Genomic DNA, 16,096 nt, shown 5'->3' with positions numbered 1-16,096 from the left:
TACTGAAATTTAAAAGAAGATGGCAAAGAACCACCTTTAAATTTTGACAAGAAAGGATCTTAAAAAGCATATACCAGCACCATCATTTACTATAAGCACAAAATAAGGGACAATTTAATACACCCAAAATAGGATGTACATAAAAAGAGATCATGCCAGTGCTATCATATATTTATATATTGTCCTTAAATTTTCCACTTTGTTGAGGACAAGGATTTCAGAATAACATCCTCCTTATACCCTCTTCCAAGTAGGGTGGCTAATGACTAGATACAATCTGCATTTAAATATAACAGCTCTTTTAGTAACTTTTACAACTTTTTAGAAAGAACTGTACCTTTGGGTTTGGCAGCTAACAGGTCACTAGTTAAAAATTGTAGCATTTTGAATAAAAGGTGGAGTAACAGTTCTATGGGTATTTTGTTTCACTAAAGTGGCCAAAGTATTTAAGAGTCTGAGAGGCCTTAGGATTAAAGAAAAATATTTATTTTTATTTATGCATACAAGAACTGGGGTGTAGGCCAAGGGTGGGAGGCGGGCGGTGAGTGAGAGTGCTTTTGTGTGCTCTCACCAGACAGAGTGGGCAACAGAACAGGTAGATTTACTGAAATATACTGCTGAGGGAAGCAGCAGGCAAGACAGAGGGGTCTGCTGGCCATGTGGGTCAGCTCCCTGGCCAGATCTAACTCATGATGCAGCAGCTGTTGATAGCTTCATTGTTTGAGACTTTAACCCCTGCCCAGGCTTAAGATGTTCTTATTCTTGAACATTTGAAAGATGAAATAAACAGTTTGGTATAGGCATTTCTTTCATTCCAATTGCAATGAAATAAGTAAATAATTAAAATATTGAAAATGAGAGAAAATTTCAGTTAAAAGTTTGCCATAGTTATGGCATATTAATGGGTTTTGTCTCGATTTTTGATTTCCTTCAGAGTCCCAATGCTTTAATGTTTCCACAGGGTGCCACATGAACAGAAATCTGCATGATTGTGGGCCTTATGAATTTTTTATTCATAACATTGTGAAACGAGAAGGCTTAGTGCTTACCATCTGCATTTTGAACTGGACTACAAACCTGAATTATATATATATATATTGGAAACACTTTAAAAGATTTTCTTTTAGTTAAGTCTTCTAGGCCCTTGTTTCATGTTGATTTTAGATAAATTTTGAATAATTGACAACCATAATAAATTATATTCAGCTTCAATTATAATTCCTAATTGATTCCAACCTATTAGAACGACCTCTGATAATAGTCTGTTATACAATGTTAGTAAACGACTCGGTTTGCTCTTAGTCAATCTATATGTTTTCGGTAATTACAAACAGGAGTCTTCGAAATATTTTAGGTGGATGCCTGGTCCCTAAACGCTATGCTCTCAAGCTAGGGATTAGCACCTTTCGGGAGCTGCAAGGAAGTTAGGACAAAGAACGTAACTGTGGAAATCAAACCAGTTATTCGTACTGGTGATACTAGCTCAGCGTCCAGGGCAAGATGATAATGTACGTGCAATTGTGTGCTCAAGGGAACCTAGAATGGGGACAGAAGGGGCCGTGGAAAAATCGGGGACACCCAGGGTGTGGACTTAGCTCTAATCCACGCGGAGTGGCTTACGGCTCTAAAACATCAACCACCTCACGTCAGGCGCGGCGAAACCCTCACTTCCCAAACCACAGCTACGTGCCCCGAGAGGACCCAGGCCCCGGCGGGGCCGCGGCGCAAGGTGATGACGTATCTGTAGCCCAGGCAGCGACAGGCTTCCGAGGGGGCGCGTCGCCGCTCGCGCGACTCGGAGCCCGGGCCTCAGTCCTCGCGAGAGCTGCGGCCGCCGGAGCGGGATGGCCGCGGAGCCGGGCGGAGCTACCCCGCGGCTCCCGGAGCCGGCTCCCCGGCCCGAGACATGGCCCGGGGTCCCGGCCCGCTAGGCCGGCCTCGCCCCGATCCGGTCGCCATGCCCAAGAGAGGGAAGCGACTCAAGTTCCGGGCCCACGACGCCTGCTCGGGACGAGGTGGGCGAGGGGGCGGGGGCGGCGGGGGCTGGACGGCTCCGAGGCGGGCGCTCTCCTGCCGGCGGGGAACGTGCGGCTGAGCCGGAGCCGGCGGTGGGGAGGAGGCCTGGCCGAGGGGCCTCTGAGAAGGCAAGGCCTCCTCCCCCGAGGGCTGGGGCGGGGGAGCGGGCTTTTGCGTGCTCTGCAATGATTCCTGTCTGCTTCAGTGACCGTGGCGGATTATGCCAATTCGGATCCGGCCGTCGTGAGGTCTGGGCGAGTTAAGAAGGCCGTGGCCAATGCTGTCCAGCAGGAAGGTAAGCTTCCGAGCCGTCTTTTCAGCCCCAGGCCGCGGAGACAGAGCTAGGTGTTTCTTTTGCCGGAATTAGGCCACCGTGTTTTTCTTGCAAACCTTTGGGTACTTCCCATAACAGTGTTTGCTTTTCTCAGCGCTTGCTCATTTCATCGGGGGAGAGGCAGGCTTAGTTCAGAGGAGAAGCAGTTTCTGTAGGACATTCTTTTTCTGTTTTTTGCGTTAAAGAAAAATCTGCTTACTCTTGTTACCACGGCTTCTTGTTTACTCACCTTTCCCCTGTAGTTGACATATATGCTTTTCTTACTGGGCATTTTGCTTCCTTGTCTGTAAGCTGGGTGTGATTGTGTTTCCTTTCCCCTTGCTTTTTGCATTCAAGCAAAAAAACTTGTGTTTTTATGACATCTTCTGTTTCCAGCTCATGAATGGGGCTAAATTGGATTTGGTTCCTTTCAAACATCACTTCTTAGAATTTAGGCGGATGAGACTAGCACTCACCTTTTGTTTTTGTCATCCAATCTTTATTGTGTAAGAAGAATGTACTATAGTGAAGAGAATGTATAAAGAATAATGCATTCCGTTTTTCTTAAGGTCTGAGGTTGGCCATTGTAGAGTCAGTTTCTGCAGTTTTGCCCATTGTTTTCCACTTGTTTTGTGTTTAAAATGCTGAAATTATTTTCTTTTTAGATTCTGTTTTCTTCAGCAGACTCAATGCTTTTCCTTTTTTCTCCACCTTTTCCTTTCCCACATGGATGCTGATATTCTTACTATTTGTATTTCTGCATGGGACTCTGCCATCTCTTTCTCCCCTTATTTTCTTCTAGTAAAATCTCTTTGTGGCTTGGAAGCCTCCCAGGTTCCTGCGGTGGAAGCTCTTTCTGTAGCTGGTGAGTCGTGTGACATCATTGACAGCAGTGATGAGATGGATGCCCAGGAGGAGAGTATCCATGAGAGAACCATCTCCAGAAAAAAGAAGAGCAAGAGACACAAAGGTACAGAGTTTGCTCTCCTTTGGATTATTAGTCCTGTCTGTGGTGATAACTTGAAGCTTTTGCTCTCTCAGTAGCACACTGGCACTTAGTAATGGGACAGAGTTTAATACACCAGGGCTTATTACTTTTGTTTAAATTTGAGAGGAAAGGAGATTGGCAAGAGTCAGCAGATTTCAGAGCTGTGAACTTGACTATAAGAGCCATTCATTGAAAACATGTCATTTTTCTTAATGTTACAAAAAATGTTGGCCTGAATATGTGGATTATATATAACCAGGTTCATTTCAACTAAAATTAGATATTATCATGGGCTTTTAAGTGCTTTGCAATTATTAATGTATGCTTTTTGTCTAATGGGTTCTGTGGGAAATAGAAAAGTATGTGATGTTTATAACTTAGTGGTGATAAAAGTTTCACGAATGAAAGAAAGAAAAGTAGACTAATAGTATATATGTTCCAAGCCATCATTTGGACTTAATGAATCAGACTCTTTTGAGGTAGCGCTCAGGGTAGCTATTCTTAAAGTAGTTTTCATGATCAGCTAGAGTTAGGGGAAAGTTAGGTAATAAATAAGCGTATTTTGGTTGCAGATCTACCAGAACTTTCACATCTACTTGAGAATTAGGTAACATATTTGTGTTTGTTAAAATATTAAAATCAATAAATTTATCAACTGATATTGCTCTGTAATGATACCAGCTACTGTCAGTAATACCACTCTTTTTCCAGAACCTCAAGGTTAATGTTAACTTTCCTCATCCTTCATTTCTTTCTTGACTTTCCTACTTACCATCTCCATTCTATTAGCGATTTATCTTGGTTTATGTTTATTATTTTTTCCACAGAATGGTTACAGGCTTTTTAAACTATTAAGATAAAATGCACTCCTTTAAAGTGTACAGTTTAGTGGTTTCAGGGTTCTCCCAGAGTTAACAGAGATGTTTAGTCAGCAACATGATTTAAACTTAGAACATTGCTATCACCCCAAAGTGAAAGCTCATTTTTACTAGCATCATTCTTCATTTCCTTTCAAGTTTCAGTGTGTGCCCCTCTCCCAACCTGTTTTTGGTCTCTGTTTACCTGTTCTGAATATTTTGTGAACATTATGTGGACTTTTTTGTTTAACTTCTTTCATTAGTATAAGTGATACTTCACTTATATTCAGGGTTCATCCACATCACAGCATGTATCAGTACTTCCTCTCTATTGCTTTGTATTCGACAGTTATGAATAATACTGCTGTGAACACTCCTGGACAAATTTTTGTGTGGACATATTTTTCATTTCTGTTGGGTAGGAGTGAAATTGCTGAATCCCATATGATAATTCTGTGTTTAACTCTGAGGAGTTGACATACTGCTTTCTGAGATTTCCAGTTTTTATTCTCACTATCAGTATGTGAGAGTTCCAGTTTTTCCACATCTTCACCAACACTTACTATTTGACTTTTGAAATTGTAGCTGTCCTAGTGGTTGTGAAGTGGTTGCTCATGGTTGTGATTTGATATTTCTCTGATAGCTAATGATGAGCATCTTTTCCTGTGCTTATTGGCCATTTGTATATCTTCTTTGAAGAAATGTCTATTCAGATCCTTCACTTATTCTGAAATTTGGTTGTTTATCTTTTTTTTACTGAGTTGTAAGAGTTCTTTATGTATTCAGGATGCCAGTCTCTTGTAAGATACATGATTTGTGGCTTACAAGCTGTGAAAACCATAATTTATCTTTGAATTGCTCCACTTTACCCCTCTCTTATTCCCTTTCTTTTAGCTTGTTTTAATGAAACATACAAGAGAAGAGAGAAGAGTATAACAAATCCTGTTAGCTACTACCCACCTTGAAAATTATCAACTTGTGGTTAATTTTATTTCAACTATTACTCTCCCATACCCACATTCCAACAACCCTGGATTATTTTGAGACCGTTTCCAGATATTATATCATTATCTCTATAAGCATTTTGGTAGCTATTTCCAAAAGGTAAATACTCTTTAAAAGAAAAACCGTTATGGTAACTAAAAAAAAAAAAAGTTAATAGTTTTTAATATCAAAGTTAAAAAATTAATTATAATTTAACTAAATATCAAAAAATCTTATTAGAATTTGTCTCTCTTTTGACCTCACATGTACTTTGTTTTTCTAAGTACCTGCTTCACATTAGCATTTTATATCTCTTGGAGTACTTTCTTCTCGACCTGTGTCTATCACAATTTTTTATCTCTCTCAGAAGGACATTCTTTCCATGAAGGTTTCCTCTGCTGATTCCCACATTTAAAATTTCCTCAGTATGCTTAGAATGCTGAATTCTTCAGTAATAACTAAGCTTTGTCCCTAAAAATGGACCATTTTAAATAACACTCTACTTTGTGAAAGTACTTCTGGGTCTCAGTGGAGGAAGTACTTATAAGTCATTTGCCTTCTCTTTCCGAGAGAGAGAGTTAATGTGAGAAGAAGTAGGGCCTCAACATGGTAGGCTAACTTGAGTGTTAGTAGGGTTTACAAGGAGGGCTAGGAACCAGGAAAGGATGTTGTTCTAGAGACATTGGACTCTGTTATGTACACCAGATACAGGAGCCTGATTTGGGTCGTAAAGCTGCAGGAAGCAGTTAGCTGGAAAAGCAGAGGCAACTTTAAGGAGGTGGGGTAGGGGCTTTTTTCCCAGGAAAAAGAAAGAAGAAAACTGGTTTTACGATAGTTCTGTGACTAGGTCTTAATTAAAAGTTAAATAAGTTTAGTGTTAGCCCATATTCAGGTATCTTTTTGTAGTGTGAGTTTTCACTTGGACCGGAGATGTATAATAGATCTTTGGGTCAAAAGAATGATCCCTAATGAGGTCTGGAGGAGGGGGAGGAGGTGGGGGTGGGTTGTTAGAGTATTCCCGTGAATGCCTGTCATGGGGATCATAAGTCACACTGGTAATGAAGTAAGGAGAAACTGAGAAGAAAAATATATTTCAGGCAGTTATTGAGTACTGAAAATGCATGTAACTTGCCTGTTTTTTAATTTGGTTTGCACTTTGAGGTTTTCTCATATTACCGTAACATCAGTTTTGTTTTTTAAAAGGCTGAACTAAAGAAGATGCTTGGTGGGTAGGGACATGTGAGTGAAATCAAGGGCAGAGTTTATAATGCAAAGCTAGAATTTGGATTCAGAAATCTGGGTAGTTTTTGCCTTGACTTAAGTGGCAAGGTTCTTTTTTTTTTTTTTTTTAAGATTGATTTATTTATGCATACAAGAACTGGGGTACAGGCCAGAGGTGTGGGGGGTTGAGAGGATTCACCAGAGACAGAGTTGGGAGCAGAACAGGCGGATCTACTGAAATATACTGCTGAGGGGAGCAGTAGGTGAGCCAGGAGAGGTCTGCTGCACCATGTGGGTCACCTCCCTGGCCGGGGATTGAACTTGTGCTGCAGTAGCTGTGGATTGCTTCATAGTGCTGACTTCTTAACCCCTTGCGCTACCAGAGAGGCCCCAGGTTCTGTTTTCTTTTTAGTAAAATGGGCAGTGTAATATTTTCCTTATTTCCACTGAGGAATTTTTAAAGTTGAATAACATAATGTATACAATTGTATACTTTAAAGACTTAAAAATAGTATGTAAATAACTGCCAAAGGCTTTAAGAACTAGACTTATGGGCCTCCCCGGTGGCGCAACGGATGATCGCTGGGTTGCGAAGCTGCCCGCCGCCTCTGCGGCGGTTCGATCCCCGGCTGCTCCCTGGTCACCGGAGGAGGGTCCCACATGGCGCGCAGACCTCTCCTGCCGCCCGCTGCTCCCCTCAGCAGTGTACCTCGGTCCCTCTGTCTGCTCTGCTCCCCGCTCTGGCTCTGGTGAATTCTCTCACCCTCCCGCGCTTCTGACTGTACCCAGTGCATGTATAAACAAACAAACAAACAAATAAATAAATAAAAAACATGCCTCTATTAAAAAAATAATAAAAACTTATAAAAAAAAGAACTAGACTTATTTGGGCATCAGTTTTCAGTAGCTAGAATAAAGTGGGAAATGATGAGTTTGAAGGGGTTCCTTGGACTATTTAAAACCTTTTTCTTAATGGTGCAAGCTCTGGGAGAATTGGAATCATTGGGGTTCTTTATATGTGCATGTGGTAGAAGGTTAAAGGTTGTAGTTCTTTTCTCTGTTTCAGAAGACCTGGATGGGGCTGGAGGAGAAGAGTATCCCATGGATATTTGGCTGTTGCTGGCCTCCTATATCCGTCCTGAGGACATTGTGAATTTTTCTCTGATTTGTAAGAATGCCTGGACTGTCACTTGCACTGCTGCATTTTGGACCAGGTTGTACCGAAGGTGCGACCACAGAGAGCTCACTCTGTTATCTGTGTAGCTGATTTCATTGCTGTGTGTGATTTGAAGCTACTCCCTGGATGGTGACTTCTTTTCACTTTCTCTACTCCATGCCTGGGCATGAGCCTAGCTTTGGACTCCTTGAACCCCTGTCTAATTTAAAATTTATGTTATTAATTCATGCAGGTAATTGTCTTCCCTGTGACTGTCCCCCACCCCCTTCCCTATCCAGTATCCACTTTCAGCAAAAAGGCTTGCTGAATCAGGTCTCAAAAAGAACTGTCTTAGGCTTTCTTCAGAGGTTTATCTTAAATTTTCAAAAACTGTAGTTGCCTATCTACTTATCTTTCCAACTGATTAGTTGTTCTTAAATTTCTAGTCATTTTGAAGTATTATGGTTTTTGTACTTGCTCCAGGTGTAGTGGTGAGAAGAGAGTGAATTACGTGGTTAGTGAGAGGGCTAACTTTTGATACTGGGGTCAGAAGTTAGTGGAGATTACACACTGTTGTGAGGCTGTTGAGGAACTTGGGAGGGGACCTGCTGAGACAGGTGCCTGGAGAACCTGGTGGCTCCTTCCTGGTCCAGGTTCTTTTTGAGCAACTGCAGTGTTTTGTATTGATGTCAAGTCAGAGACTTGCCCTTTTTTTACAGTGACATAGTGAGGGTTTGAAATGTAGAAATGGACATAGAAGTGAGGGATTACAAGATACATATGAACTGGGTTTTGCATAGCATAGAAGCAAAAGTAGCTGAGAGGTGAAGGAGGTGGTGATTTGTGTATGAGAGACAGCAGTGGGGACAAGCTAGCTACTGGCCCCAGGAGCACAGTAGAATTCATACAGAGAATCGGGATCCTTCAAGAATGACCTGGAGCAGGAGAGGCTGGTCACATGTTGGTAGGAGTAATGTGTCGTGTTTCAGGCACTACACGCTGGATGCCTCCCTGCCTTTGCGTCTGCGACCAGAGTCAATGGAGAAGCTGCGCTGTCTCCGGGCCTGTGTGATCCGATCTCTGTACCATATGTATGAGCCCTTTGCTGCTCGAATCTCCAAGAATCCAGCCATTCCAGAAAGTACTCCCAGCACATTGAAGAATTCCAAAGTAAGTAAGAATTAGTGCTGGGGTTTAACTAATGGGCTCTTGTGTGATGGGCCTATTGTCGTGGCTTCTCGCCAGCTTCTTTGATGGGGAGGGGAGGGCTGTTGGTACCAGGCTGATAGGGGTCTACTGTAAACTTTCAGGGCACAAGCGTTTCACTTCTCTGAGATATTCCTGCTGTGCTGGGCTGGCTTATGTTACCTTTATCTTAAAGCTTTCTTGTGCTTTTAGCATATTCCTTATTCTTTTTAATTTATTTTCATGCACTGTACATTGTACCACCTTAGATTGTTTTGATGGCTTGGGTTAGGAAAAGCACAACTCATGATGGATATAAACTAATTCTTAAAAGGTGCTTTAAATTGTGATAAAAAGATTTAGCACAAACAACTCACTAATTTTTTCTTTCTAATAGACCTTCAATTTGGAATTCCCCTTTCTTGTTGAACTGCTTAAAAGTTTCTGATGTAGACTTTACTCCTTTAGCACTTGCTAAGGGCCCGCGATTGCCAGGCCAGTGGAGTAGGTCATCTCAGAGACTAGAAGGTACTCGCACTCATAGACCTTAGTGCTCAAAAATTTTTCTTGTGTTCTAGATTTCTTGATCTCAGGATTCCCCTAGTTGTTTATATTCATACACTGTATTCAAGTTTTTCACATTCCTCTGATTTGTAAATAGGTCTGTTAGCCTTGGGTTGAATTATCTCCTTGTCTCCTCCACAATGAAATACTGGGTAAATGACCCTCTAGACTGTTAATGGCAGATGTGATTATTTAGGCAAGCTGATAGCTCAGCCTTTTTCTCATTCAACTGCTACCATTGTCTAAATTTGATATCTTTAGAGCTTGTGGGTAGTTTTTATTATTCTGTTCCTGTCCAAACTCTGGTGTTCAGTAGCACTTCCTGTTACATTTTGTTTTATGCTTTGGATGTTATATAATAATTCTTATTTATTTTACCTCTAGTGGGATAATCTACCTGATGTGTATTGACTTAAAAGCGAACAGTTGTTTTCAGTTTATCAAGGTTCCTCCCAAGGTTGCAAACTGAGGTGGTCAGGGCCTTTGGCAGAGTTCAGTTTAAGATGGATTTGGGGGCAGGAGTAGAATGTTGGGCGAGTGGAATTTCACCCAGCAGCTGCTTCTGCTTGTAATATGAGTGGACAGTATATTATTTCACATTTACAATTTCCCTTCCTTAGAAACATTTGATAGTATCAGACTAACTGGTGAGTGGGATCATCCCAAAGCTAACCATGCCAGGTGCGAATCAGTTGCTGGGAGCAGAGCAGCATCGGGCAAACTCCTCATGCTTGACACATCCTAGCGGCTCCAGTGCACAATGCAAGTGCTACTGCCTAAATCTAATATATCATGTCTTCATGTTCTTATCAGTTTATTAACAAAAAGTGGACTATGAAAAGCCAAGGCGGTGATAACTAAAGTCTTAACCCAGATAGTAACCCCAGGCCACCTGGCTGCTTCTTTGGTGCCTTGTTAGAGCTCTTCTGGAGAAGATGTGGGACCTGCAGTGGCAGGTTTCCCATGCATGGCCTTGCCATTTGTATAATCACAATCGCATGGCATTCAGGGAGTTGCCAGCATGCCTAAAAGAAGTTGTCCCATGTTCCTGGACTCCAGCTTTTCGTATTTGATTCTCCCTCTCTCTCTTTTCAGTAGCATAGCTTGTGTGGGACACTGGAGCCGTTGTGATGGCAGCAGAAGTGTTTGCCCCTTAAAGCCAAGCCCATTATTGTTGATGGAACAGCAGGACGTACAGGGCATGTCTGAAGGGCAGCTGGCACGGCGGACGACCCACCCCTTATCCCCTGGGAGGTACTTAACTTCTTGTGCTTAACCCTAGCTGTAGCCTGACTTTCACTGAGGGACTTACTCTAGACTGAATTCAGCCCAACTCTGTGCTTTTCACACTGGCTGTCTGCTCCCAGTATGTCCTGAGTGGCTTGCTCCTGTCACAGGGCGGGCTGTCTCTGCCTGCCTTATGGCTTTGTTATCATCTTGCCTGGTGGCTATTGGCTGCCCTTATATTTTAACATAGAGGATCGGCCTGCTGAATCAGAATGCCCCAGTCTCCAGAGACCGAGTTTCTGTCTTTAAAGATAAGAACAATAGGGGTCGACCTCAGTCTGAGGTTGACTTACGTTGGTCCCTCTTTTATTGGGTAGCCCTGGGATTGTCTCTTTTCACCACTGTCAAATTGGGGGGTTTCTATTTGTGCCAAAGTAAGATCTCAACATTGGGACTATGGCTGACTTTAGAGCTGTCAAACAGAAAGGTTTTTGCTGATTATTTTTTGTTTCCTTATTTTGATTACTTTTTTCTCTTTTATTTGTTATTATTTTTTGGTTTGTTTTATTTTTATTTTCTTACAGTGCTTACTTTTCTGGTGCAGAAAGATTGTTGGGAACAGACAGGAACCAATGTGGGAATTCAACTTCAAGTTCAAAAAACAGGTTTGTAGTTGTATCTTCTCTTTGTTTTTCAAATACCATTAATACATTTTACCAGGCATAACATTATCATACTAAAATCAAATAATCCACATCAAAACTTAAAATAATGCCATGAAAAGAAAAGAAAGGAGGACTTATTCTATATGAGAGAGACAAAAGATGTAATAGCTTAGTGCAGAGTAAACCTTGAGTGTGTTCTGGTTCAGGGAACAAAAAAGGATATTTGTGAAACAAAGAAATTTGAACTTAGTAATTTTCTTATATGTAATAATGATACTGTGTTTGTATATAAATGTCTTTAGCTAAACTGCATGAGGGTAGGATGTCACTGTTTATTTCAAATGCTTTTGTATTCCCAACCCCAACAGAATGTATGTTTTTATAGATGTATCTAAAATGAGAAGTAGGGGAAAGCAAACGTCATAAGGTATTCAGTGGTGGAAAGTGTACAGGAGATTATTGCATGACCTTTATTAACTTTTCTACATATTTGAAGACTTTAAAGTGGGGAAAAGAAAAACTTACGAATGTGTTGAAGTTATTTGCCTAAATTGTTTTTGGTGTTCAATTATTGTCTGTAAACAATAATTTTAATATGGGTAACTGAGGTAATTGGGGAAAAAATAGCCAAACCCCTATCTCTGCCTGGACTGTGTCTGAGATCTTGGCCACAGTAAAGATCTGTTTTGCATGTTTCTACTTACATTCAGCAGGCTCATTTCTTGCACTGGTCTCCTCTCCTTAGTAGATCACTGGTGAGATACATTACACATATGATTAGTTACTCCTCACTTGGCTGCTGGTGAGTAACAGATAAGTTTGTAATTAAAGTAAGTCATATTTTTTCAAAAAACACGGTTCCAGGGAAGAATTTGCCTCTGACCATTTGCTTTAATAAGATGTTCAGAATCTAAATGTCCATTAGATGTTAGTAGAAAGGCTACCATAGGATCTTTCTGGGAGGGCCTGAGCAGCAGTGTTAGCCGTGTATAAGCTGCAAGAAAGTGAATGCTGGTATTTCCTCTAGTTCTGGGACTTGCGTCCCTCATGGTGCCTGGAAGGAGGCGGTCGCTTCTGCGCCCCTTCCTTTGTGCAGCAGGTGTTCTTTGGAGTCTGACAAGTCACAAGGAATTTGCGATCTTTCAAACATTGGAGAGCCTCTCAGAGAGCTTATAATTTCCATTTCTTGCCAGATGGCAGGAAATACCGTCTAAATGAAGCATGTACCCACTGTCACATTGCTCATCCAAATGTGTTTCCCTCCTTTCAGAGGGCAGCTCTTCTGATCTATAGAGAAACTGATACATGTATAGAGAGGAGGCCACACGGAACAGTGGAGCCGTTTGGTTTCCCTTGGTGAAATCTTAGTGCCATTAACAATTCCTTTGAGCTATCAGATTAATTCTCAATTCTCTTCAGTCCCCTAGATTAAAGAGCAAATGTGTGGGAGGGTTGCAGCCTCCTATTCAGTATGAAGATGTTCATACCAACCCAGACCAGGACTGCTGCCTTCTGCAGGTCACTACCCTCAATTTCATCTTTATTCCAATTGTCATGGGAATGATATTTACCCTGGTAAGTGGGGACTCAAAATATCATCCTCAGCTCTTTCACAGACTTAGGTTTGAAAGAAATTTGTAAATTTAACCATCAAGGAAGAAGTCTTTGAAGAAGAATGTCAAAAGACTGTAAGCATACTTGCATATTAGGAAACAGAAATTTGTTAATTATGTGTAAGGATAAGTTAATTATGTGTAAGAAGTTAATTATGTGTAAGGATATTTTACTTCTGTTTCCTTCTCTGTAGTAAAGGGGATGGTTTTGCATCTCCTGCGTAGCGGTCATTAGTGTTTGAGAAACATATAATGATGAAGGGCCAGTGATGAAAGCCATACACGAGCATGGCATGTCAGGACCTTGAAACGTGCATATGTGTGTGATATAAATGGAGTGTTAAAATGTTAAACCAGCGCTGTCCTTTGTGTGATGGTCTGACTAAGGCTTAGCAAGGACTTAGATTAAAATGACATATATGCCTCTGGAATACTTTCCAGTTTTTTAAAATTTCTTAACTGGATTAACTGGAGAGTTCGTGTAATTTATCTTTTCTGTATCTTAGACTTAAGCTCAGAGATATGTAGGGTTCCTCTTAACACACTGAAAATAACTTGATTTTTAAAAAGTGAATAAATAATGCGTACCGTGTGTAAAGAATTTAAGTAATACAAACATACACTGAGAAAGTAAAGGCGATTTAGACTTCCATTATCCTATAACTGTAGTTAACCTTATGGGAAAATGCTGTAACATATCTGTTTATATGTATGTGTATACATCCACTTTCTCAAATGACTTTGCATGACTGAGATTATGTTATATATGCTACTTTAATGGTAGACACTTTCCCTATCTAGGTTAAGCTATATTAATTACCTGGTTATCTACTCATACCATTCTAGACAGACCTACACAAAGATATTTAGAGACTTTGTGTTTTATTTTACCAAAAAATGTCATCAGATATATGTTTCGTGTCTCTTGCTTGACTTGCTCAACAATATTTCATCTGAATCTGTTCAGGTCATCATCTCCTATACTTCTAATCAAATCTTTAACAACTGGCTTTGATGGTAATATATGTGTGGATGCCATTTGTGAGATTTTCTTTAGCATAGTTTAAATATATAAAGCTAAGAGCTTATGAGAACCACTCTTTATTTTTATCTTTGCAAAGGTGCTGGTATTATAACTTAGAGATTACCTGTGGCCTAACCAGTGTAATTTACATGTAGACGGTCTCATTTTAGAGGGAGCTGTAGGAAAACAAGGTTGTTTAATTTGGTTCTGCATTTGCTTTTTCTTCCCAGTTTACTATCAATGTAAGCACAGACATGCGGCATCATCGAGTGAGACTGGTGTTCCAAGATTCTCCTGTCCATGGTGGTCGGAAACTGCGCAGTGAACAGGGTGTGCAAGTCATCCTGGACCCAGTGCACAGCGTCCGGCTCTTTGACTGGTGGCATCCTCAGTACCCATTCTCTCTGAGAGCGTAGTTCCTGCTTCCTGTCCCTGAGTGCAGCCCTGAGCTAGGCCAGTCCATTAGTATCAGATTCCAGTTTGGAAGGGGTGCCTGGCTTGTATATCTGGTTAGTGATGCATATGCTCTTCAGGTTCCTGGGCTCCTGTTAGGGGAAGGAGAAGGGTTGAATCAAGAGGAAAAACAACTGATTTATAAACATTTTAATGTGAAAATTTGTATTTGAAAGGAGAATCTTGGCCCTATTTTCTGCTTTAACTGCATTTGGTGCTATTGAGTTTGTTCTTCGTTCTTTCATCCTAGCAAAAAGAAATGGTCTTGCTCTAGGGAAAAATTAACTCTTGAATCTCAAACAAGGAAGTTACAGCATAATCTTATGGATCAGAGGAATCTTAGAGGTCTAAAATTGTTGCTACTATTGCTTCCAATTTAGCTGCCCCTCAAATTCAAGTGAATATTTTCTCTTCTCCCTTTCTCTTCTCCAGAAATAAAGCAGGTGACAGGGTTTTCAGAATCTTAAAAGACTGACTTGTGTATCTTTTTTTAAAAATAATCTTTGGATATTTATTGCGTAAATATTCTTTTGCCAATTTTGGATTTTAGATATTTTTTTGCATGAGATGTAGTAGTGATGATAATGATTTTGTGACCTTGGTACTTTACTAAGAACTTTACATAAAATCTCTAATTCTCTCATCGCTTCTCGGCCTTTTGGCTAAGATCAAGTGTAAAACCTCTAATTCTCACTGTTCTGCAAGGTAGGTGATAACTATTCCCATTTTTTTGGTTGAGAAAACTCAATTAGTGATCTAGCCAAGCCCAGAATAGCCAGTAAATGGCCAGAATTCCAACCCAGGTCTTTATGCTATAACATAATTAAAAATGTCAGTCTCACTTTTCTTGTGGTAGAAAAAAGTGAGCATGCAGAAAATACAGAGGTAAACCCGTAAAAGTGTGAGTAAAGATTTGATTATGATGTACGTTATCCCTAGTCAGCCTAAAAGGTATGTAAGATGAAAGAATCTTTTCAGTATAAGTATATTGTAAAACGAGGCAAGAAAGTTATTGTAGGAAGGATAGTGTATTTTCATTGAGCTGTTAGAAAGGCATTTATTTTACTGAAAGTTATTTAAATAAAAATGCATCCCCTGTTAAAACCAACCTTCTGAACCATCAGTACTTCATGACTACTCTGCCCTGTGCTGCCTGTTACCGTGTGTGCCTACGGGAGCCTGCACGATCGTCCCTGTAGGAGTACAGATGTCCTCCTGCTAGTCACACAACTTGCCATAGCTGATATACTCTAAGACAGGGACCATGGTGGCTTTTGTTGTTTTTCTGCTCAAGTTTTTTGCTTCTCCTCTCTCTTCTGCCACCAACTCCTTCCCCAAACTAACCAGTGAGCTAGATACTATCTGGATGTTGCCATGAGGTGGGATCAAGACAATAGTCTTTAAACATAAGTATCTTATGGGGGCAGTTGTATGAGCTAAACTGCTAAATTAGTGTATTGTTTTGTTCCTCACCATCCTTACCCTTGCTATTTAAAGAATAGTCTTGGGAAGCATCTGCTTAATACTGCAGTTAACAGCTAACCTTACCCACACTGAGGGTGGTACTAAAGCTGTTCACACAGAAAATAAGCCTGGGTCATGAAAAACAGAATTTGGGCTTTTAAAATGGTAAAAATAAAAAACCCCAAGGACAGTAAGCACCTTGCAGATCTCTGTAATCCAGAGTTCTTTCTTTGAGGCAGGAGGAGAAACTCAGAATCTCTAGTCCCTGAACTAACGATGCCAGGAAGCAGGAAGGCGTAGTCCTGCTGGATTTGTGTCCCCAACTTAGGAATTTAAAAGGAGAGTGAAATAAATTTGGCTTCATGT

General features: G+C 40.7%; 1 protein-coding gene across 4 annotated transcripts; it reads left to right on the top strand.

Moving 5' to 3' along the window:
• Nucleotides 1-1,854: 1,854 nt before the first annotated feature.
• On the top strand, nucleotides 1,855-14,229 carry TMEM183A (transmembrane protein 183A; the record flags this gene model as incomplete). 4 transcript variants are annotated; one of them, XM_084245301.1, is made up of 8 exons in its annotated part: nucleotides 1,855-2,015; nucleotides 2,222-2,311; nucleotides 3,132-3,299; nucleotides 7,449-7,605; nucleotides 8,525-8,705; nucleotides 11,096-11,176; nucleotides 12,596-12,751; nucleotides 14,044-14,229. In XM_084245301.1, exons 1-8 carry the CDS (start codon nucleotides 1,907-1,909, stop codon nucleotides 14,227-14,229), a joined length of 1,128 nt encoding a protein of 375 aa, XP_084101427.1. In that variant the 5' UTR covers nucleotides 1,855-1,906. The 4 variants fall into 4 exon arrangements, with proteins under 4 accessions (XP_084101427.1, XP_084101426.1, XP_084101429.1 ...); XM_084245300.1 differs by having other exon boundaries at nucleotides 7,446-7,605; XM_084245303.1 differs by lacking the exon at nucleotides 2,222-2,311.
• Nucleotides 14,230-16,096: the final 1,867 nt, after the last annotated feature.

Source organism: Talpa europaea, assembly GCF_964194135.1.
Source record: "Talpa europaea genome assembly, chromosome: 10".
Classification (NCBI taxonomy): Eukaryota; Metazoa; Chordata; class Mammalia; order Eulipotyphla; family Talpidae; genus Talpa; species Talpa europaea.
This window is presented reverse-complemented; position numbering and strand designations above follow the sequence as displayed.